Source organism: Ictalurus punctatus, chromosome 2 (genome assembly GCF_001660625.3).
Source record: "Ictalurus punctatus breed USDA103 chromosome 2, Coco_2.0, whole genome shotgun sequence".
NCBI classification, from domain to species: Eukaryota; Metazoa; Chordata; class Actinopteri; order Siluriformes; family Ictaluridae; genus Ictalurus; species Ictalurus punctatus.
The window spans coordinates 30434647-30442607 of record NC_030417.2 but is presented as its reverse complement, the minus strand read 5'-3'; the positions used below and the strand labels follow the sequence as shown (position 1 = coordinate 30442607).

The following is a 7961-nucleotide window of genomic DNA, read 5'->3' as shown; positions in this document are numbered from 1 at the left end:
TTCAACTCAGGAAAGCTGTAATCTAGGTGATTACTTGAATCAGGTGTGTAAGACCAGAGCAAACGCTAAAATGTGCAGTATTCTAGGGGGTACTCCTTGTCCAGCACTGTCAATCTGTGAAAGTCAGTTTCAAATGATTCATTCATTTTCCATAACACTTATCCTAAACAGGGTCGCTTGTCCAGGGAGCCCAGCACACAAAGCAGGGGACACCCTGGACAAGGTGCCAACTCGTCATAGGGCACAATCACACGCACACTCTGGACAATTTATAAAGGCCAATCAGCTTACAACGGCTGTCTTTGAAGTAGGGGAGAAAACCCCCAAAGCAAGAGGAGAGCAGACACAGGGTGGAGGCGGGATTTGAATCTCCCAGCCCCAGAAGTGTGAGGCAGCAGTTTCAAATGATTGTTTTCTATAATCATCTGTCTGATTCTGTCATCTCTGAATCTGTGATTCTTGACTGTGTTGCCAGGTACGCCTAGGCAAATAATGCCATTACTGACCAATAAAAGCATTACAAAATTATTTTCACCATTATTTGTATTATTATAATTTCTTTTAAGAATAATTTCTTAACATTATTTTTTACACCCCCCCATCCCATTCCCAAATGAGCCAAAAATAAATAAATAAATAAATAAATAAATTTCACATTGCACTCAAAGCCAGGAGTATAAAAAAAGCATAAAACCATTCAACATTTTCAGCCAAAGATCCTGATTCACTTAGAAATAAACCACATTATGGAAGAAGAATTTGTTATTGTATTGAAAGCTCTTCCCATTAAAGCAGCCAGTTACAGGTTGCACTTCAAGCGGGTAAACAGGTGCAGTTCGTATTACATAACAGTGTTTCTAGGCCATTAACAATCATTTAATAACAAAGATTCCTTTGAAAGTGGTTTGGAATATTGCAGAGCAGCTGCAGTTTCTTCATTTAAATACGCAGATTATAAGACTTTAACAAAGCAAGTTCCATAAGACAAAGCAAAATGCATTGAAATAATTGCCAAGCCATGTACTTCTCTCCGAGTGACAATTTTCCCTCTGTTGAAATTTACATATGTTTTGTGAATTCCCGTTTTAGGGAAAAGGTGTACAAACAATATTTGTTTCATGGCAACATTTCAAATCATACTTGTTCCAAGGTATGGTTGATATTATACTATTACTGTTCTAGCAGCACTGTTAGAAAATTACACACCGCACCTTCAATTACGCTCCTAACTGAAGTAGAACTCCTCAGACCTGTCCGCTACTTTATAACAAAACAAACTATGGAAATTAATTTAGTCCTATGTTCGGCTTAAAGAGAAACCTCACCCCAGAGGTAAAATATTTATTGCATGTTTATTGCAGTTATGAAATGTCTAATGCAATTTTAGTTTATTGATAAAGCTCAACCTTATGACATACAAAGCCTACATCCTTTACACTTTTATTTCCTGCTTTTGGGTGTATATTTAAATATTATCGTCCTAATTTACCGAGCCTCTATGGTGTTCCTATTTGCTACATACCAACCAGAAAAAAAAGAACAATTATTACTAGCTTTGAAAAGACTGATGAAGGACTGTTCTTTCTTCCTTGCAGTTCATAAGCAGGATTTTCGCAAGTGGCAGATGCACAACACCTCCAAACTGACGTGACGTGGCATGAGAATTAAACGGAGGGGAAACTAGAAAACGTAGCAAACGCTGCAGCACTGCTAAAATCCATTCCATTTTGATCTTGAGTTGTAACAAGACACAAATCTTACACATCTTCAGCTGAAGTGCATGGTGAGGTCAGAAAAAAAGAGCAAACTTTATGAGGATATATAGATATTTGATCTTTTTTAAAACTGAGATTTACATTAAAAAAAAAAAAATCATGGGGCAGATAAGTTTATAATATTTATAATGAGATAATACTGATAAGAATCAGATGGACATATCACTGTATGATAAAAAGCACAAAGTTTTACACAAGGCAGTCTGACTTTCCTAAATGACTGCATGGCCAAACTGTGTGCTTTTGCAAAACACATAATAATATTTTAAAATATCAGGCAGTTCAATACTTCAGAACACCGGGGTTGGTAAGAGAGGAGAGGTATAGTCTATGTTTGATTCCGAAAGCCCACTTGCTGTTGACTTTGACTGTCTTTGTCGATGAGGTGCTGCTTTACCAGGTGAAGCTGCAGTGACCTGGCCACAGTGAAGTTCTGGTCACAGAGCGAGCAATTGTAGCGCTCGTCGTAATGTTTGCGTTGGTGTTTCTTCAACGTGTGGCTGTCACTGAAGCTGCGCTCACAGTGGGCGCACCGGTATGGCCTCTCTCCTGTGTGAATACGCATGTGTCGCCGCAGGTTGCTCCTCTGGCTAAAGCTCTTGGAGCACCAGGTACATAAGTAGGGCCTTTCTCCGGTGTGTGTGCGCAAGTGGCGCCGAAGGTCAGCAGACTGGTAGAAGCCCTTGCCGCACCAGTTGCAGCCGAAGGCTCGCTCATGAGCTTGCTGGTGCATCTGTAGATTTTTCAGTTCTGTGAATGACTTTCGGCAATGTGAACATTTATACAGCACTTCACCGTGGACCTCTTTACTCACGTTCTCCATGCTCATCGTCTGATTCGGCTGAGCCGTGTTGTGGAGCTCTTGTCTCTCGGTCACCTCTGGGATCAAGGCATTATCAAGTCCGCCTGTGCTGGGACTGAGCATGCTCTGAGAGGATTCAGGGCTGTACGAATGACCTGAGTCTGTAGGAAGGTCAGTGTCGGGTAATGATACTGGAATTTGCTTCTCTTCTTGTTCGAGCTTCACCCTGTGCAGTTTTACAACGGGCAACAACATTTCTTGAAGGTTGTTCTCATCTGTGTTCGCAGAAGGGGAATTCTCTGCGCTCAAGTCCACATTGAGGGTTTTCACCTCGGGATCCGGGTCATTTTTGCAAACCGGTGCCAGGTCTAGTGTCCGTGGCCTCTTCTTCCCGACTGAACAATCATTTAGCACTTGTGTCTGGTTCACTTCTAGAGGTTCTGCTTGGTCCTCCAGGCTCGAGGCCCACTCCTGTTGCCCACATGGCGAGATTTCTTCTGAGCCAGATCTGGAGGACCTTTGAACTGGGTCTGGACAGTGAAAAGAAAAAAATATTGTATAGAAGTTTACATTTATTCATTTAGCAGATGCTTTTATCCAAAGCGACTTACAAATGAGGAAATACAAGCAAAGCGATATATCAAGCAGAGAACAATACAAGTAGTGCTACCATGCGAGTGCTACCAAAGTACGCAGAGTAGAGGTGTAAGTGCCAGAGAAAGTTTATTTATTTATTTAAAAAATAATAATAATAATAATAATGTGGGAGTTGGCATTTAAGGGGTTAGTTAGGTGTTCCCAGAAGAGGTGGGTCTTTAGCTGTTTTTTGAAGATAGTGACAGATTCTGCGGTCTGGATTGAGGTTGGAAGTTCATTCCACCACTGAGGAACAGTTAGTGTGAAGGTTCTGGAAAGGGACCTTGAGCCACGCCGAGGCGCTACTAAGCGTCGGTTGTTAACCAATCGCAGATTGCGTGAGGGAACGTAAGCCTCAAGGAGAGTGTTGAGGTAGGAGGGTGCTGTTCCAGACAAGGTCTTGTACCTGAGCATCAAAGCCTTGAATTTGATACAGGCGGCTACAGGAAGCCAGTTACTCCTTTTAAGAAGGAGTAATTTTAATTTCCTTGTAAGATGATAATAAGCATTGAAGTCTGGGATATTAACTACAGGTTGCCTTTGTACCTTCAGGTTTACAATCAATTCAGAACTCAATATGGCTGTGTTAATATAGTAACAACATCTTTTAGACACTAATACTCTAATATGCTAATATTAAACTCTAGTATTAGCGGCACCCTTACTGAAAATGAACGAAATTGAATATAGAAATTGAACAACTCATCTAATTAAGGGATATTTTGCTTGTTATCTTTAAACAAGAGCACCCTCTCTGTAGACATTTTACTTTTAAATGTTTTTATTATGGCACTCGTTGTGACCAAGAGATTTTAAATTCCTTTAACCTCATATTTGTAACCCAGGAAAACAGCAAAATGCAGGGATAAAGTCAACTCCTTTACGCTCACCTCCTGAACCCTGAGAGCAATTAAGTTCAATTTTATTCAAGGAAGACAATTTGTTTACGTTTATTTTCAACATTGAATTTGGAAAAGGCATTCTTGGCATTAATTCAAACCAATTTAAGGTATGTGCTGGACGTGTCTTGTCTCCACATGTCTTTGTGGTTTTCATGGACAGGATATTAAGACACAGCCATGTATCCAGTATGACAAGCTAGAAATAAAAACCCTGTTGTTTGCAGAAGGTGTCCTTTTGGCACCATGCCAACTGGACCTCCGACACACACATGAATGTTTTGCTGCTGAATGTGAAGCCGCTGTGATGAAAATCAGCACTTCCAAATCTAAGCTATGGTTCTCTCGCAGAAAGAGTGAGATGCTCCATTCAGGTGAAGGGAGAGACCTTTCCTTTGTTATCTTGGGATCTTTTTGGGAAGTGAAATAAAAGAATGTGAGATTGACAAACGGATTGGGTCATACTAGTACAGCATTTTGTCATACTGGTACAGCATTGGGTCATACTGGTACAACACTGGCTCATACTGGTACAGGAGCTCCAACAATACCGCCATTGTTGCAGCTGCTGTAACAGTATGTGATGGTGAAGCAGGAGCTCAGTTTGTAGGCAAAGCACTCTGTTTAAGGATAGATTTACATTCCTATCCTCATGAGCTGTGGGAAGTGACTGAAAGAATAAAGTGAGTACAGGTGGTGGAAATGAGGTTACTCCGCAGGGGTTACCGGGCTTACTCTCTGTGATAAGATGAGGAGCTCCATAACCCAGGATGACCAGGACAAAGTTGGGGTAGTTTTGGCACTTTAGAAAGATGCCCCTTGGTCAGATCATAGTAGAGCTGTATCATGCCAGAGGCATGTCCCTCTGGATATGTTTACCTGCTGGAGAGATTATATTTCCCACTTGGCGCGGGAACATCTTGCAGGAGTTGTAATCTGTGGCTGGGTCTAGAAAAGTCTGGGCTGACGTTCTCAGTCTGTTGTTCTCTTGAAAGTGCCTAAAAAAATCTGTAGATCGTGTAATCTAAACAAATAAACAAGTAATATCCTTCTACTTTTACACAGTCCCAGCTCCACGTAAATTGTCTTTGGAGAATAAAACAATAAATTTGTCCAATAGCTATTACACCTTCTTAATTGTTAGAATTGCTATACCTTATAATGTTATAATACCTAACTCACACACGATTCTTTATATATCTAGCCTCAAGCTAGGTGGAGGTGTTTGACAATGTTTGAGATCGTAATTAGACTGAAATATCAGAATGTTCTGAAGAGAAATGCATATATAATGTAAACATTATAAGAAAAACATCTTCCCCCAACTAAGCTGTGATTCTATGAATTAACAGAAAGACTGCAGTAGTAGAACAAAGTGGTTCAATGAGCTCGAGTGCTTCAGAAAATCGGTCAGTACTAAACCATTAAGGGCTATGAATGTCAAGGGCAAGCTTTAATGTCAATGTAAATTGAATAAGATAGGGTAATATCCTCTTTCTTTTCCTGGTAAGAGTTGCTGAGTTCTGATGGAGATGAGCCTCGCATAAAGACACAGCAGGAACCCTGGTCTGCACAGTTGCCAGGTCATTCTAACATCCCCTATTTCTTAATTTACAATTTATTCCAGATTATAGTTATAAAAAAAATCCCACAATGTTAATGCACAGTTCCGCATTAAAAATAGAAAGAGAGAGAACCCCCCCTACAAAATAATGGCATGTGAAAAAGTTTGGACACCCTTCAGATCTTAATGAACACATTAGGCCTTAATTGACTTATTAGGATTGTTACTCAGGTCAGGAACTGTCATTATGAATAACAATTCCAGAGCTTGATAAATTCTCTGACTCTTCAAACCTTATGCTAAACACTCAACAAGGGGCTCCTCTAAGCAGCTGACTGAGGATCTGAAAATGAATCGAATTGATGCCTATGAAGCAGGGGAAGTCTATAAAAAGATATCAAAGTGCTTCCAGCTCACAATTTCCACTGTCTGAAACATCATTAAGAAATGGCCATTTAGTGGAAATGTGGAAGTCAGGGAAAGATCTGCAGGACCAAGAAAACTGTCGGGGTAGAGCTGCCAGCCTGCTGGGAAGAAAGGCAAAGCAAAATCCCTGGATAACACAAGGACCTGCAGGAAGGTTTAGCTGAGGAGTGGTGGTGCACCATTGTGCAGTGTTGCACAAATCTGATCTGCATGGATAAGTCACCAGGAGGAAATATTGTCTGTGACCTCATCACAGAAATCAACATACAGTATGAAGTATGCAAAACAATATCTACATAAGCCAGAGGCTTTTGGAACCTAGTGCTGTAGACTGAAGTGCGATCTAAAGTAAAACCCGAACACTTTGGCCTTAATCGCAAAAGATTGTTTGGAAAAAAGGGCAGCATTTAATGAAAAGAATACCTTTGCGACTGTTAAGCCTGACAGTGGATATATTAGTGGTAGTGGTACAGCAAGCATTGCACAGGTAGATGGTAGAATGGCTTTCAGAATATGTCAGAAAATTCTGGAAACAAATGTGAAACAGTCAGTCAAGAAACTGAAGCTGAAAAGAGATACATACCTCAAAATCCACCATGAACAACTTCAAGAAATGTAAGCTGAAGCTTTTAGAATGGCCCCTCACTGTCCCCTGACAGAGATCTTAAACATGCTGTTAAACAGGATGTTAAGCAAGATGGCCCAACTCTTGAACTAGAAACTGTTTGGTATTCTGCAAGGAACACTGGTTGAAATTTACTAAAAACAAGAATACGGAGACTCCTAGCTAGCTACAAAAATTGTTTGCAAGCTCTGGTATGTACCATAAAGGGTGTTACTAAGTAATGACTTAGTAGGGTGTCCAATATTTTGCACATGCCACAATTTATTTATTTTTTTTTTCATTTTTAAAAAGTTATCATTTGCAGAAAATGTTATTTTATTTTTTTTATTTTACAAAATATGTAATTTGGCCAGGGGTTCCCAAATTTCTGCATACAACTGTACATTCATATGAGTGCTCTTGAATCCTTGCACCTGATCGGTCAGAATGTGTTGGTTCATTTTCTACAACAGCGGTAGTGCTGGCTGTCATTTAAATCGCCTGTTTATATTGATGTGATTGTCATTGTAATTTGTTGTTGTTTTTATAGTAACAGCTAATTTACAAGGACTTGTATGGCTGCACATAATCTAAGCCTCATAATAAATGTGTTCAAGATGTCATTAATATGTTGACGCTTTTTAAAATAAAGACCATTTATGGAAGGAGTCTCCAGTGTCAGAGGTTTGGATTGGTCAGTAGGTTTTCTGCAATGGGAGTTTGGTGGGGGGAGGGGAGGTGGCATTTGCTTGGCGTTGGAGCGAACAACCCTGGGCCCAGTTTTGAAGATTTTTTTTTGTAAATTGATTTTCTTTTTAAGTAAGAAAAACATAGATCAAATGTCCATTCCATGTTGCAATTTGTTTACATATGACTCATTTCCCTTTAGAGCAGTAACAGGCAGAGAGGATGTTTAGCCGTCTGAAACTCATCAAAAGTTACTTGCGGTCAAGCACGGGTGAGTCGCGGCTGTCAGATTTAGCACTGCTCTGCATTGAAAGGGAAGTTGACATTGCCAAGGAAGTCACCAGATTTGCCAATGAAAAGGCAAGGAAGATGAAGCTTTAAATAGCCTAAATGGCATTTGTTGTGTAGCCTATAACCTGGTTCAGAAATGCATTGTTCTCATTTCCCCCTTTGAACGTGTTTAATGAGTTCGTTCAGATGCTCATTTTTCTTAATCAGACTGTCTGATTGTTTAGGTCGGATAACATAACAGGTTAGAGCGGTCAATGGACTTTTAAGTTATCTGTTT

General features: G+C 40.1%; 1 protein-coding gene across 2 annotated transcripts in view; it reads right to left on the bottom strand.

Annotated features, from left to right (window-relative positions):
- Positions 1 to 1884: 1884 nt before the first annotated feature.
- zgc:66443 (C2H2-type zinc finger protein) overlaps positions 1885 to 7961 on the bottom strand; it is a 7322-nt gene continuing 1245 nt past the window's right edge. Inside the window, exons 1-2 of one of the 2 annotated variants that reach the window (XM_017462018.3) lie at positions 4992 to 7961; positions 1885 to 3107 (exon numbers count right to left, since the gene is read on the bottom strand). The exon at positions 4992 to 7961 is cut by the window's right edge and continues 917 nt beyond it. In XM_017462018.3, coding sequence (XP_017317507.1) covers positions 2104 to 3107; positions 4992 to 5031 — 1044 coding nt within the window. In that variant the 5' untranslated portion in view covers positions 5032 to 7961 and the 3' untranslated portion in view covers positions 1885 to 2103. The remainder of the gene's footprint in view (positions 3108 to 4991) is intronic. The other variant, XM_017462009.3, reaches the window with a different exon arrangement.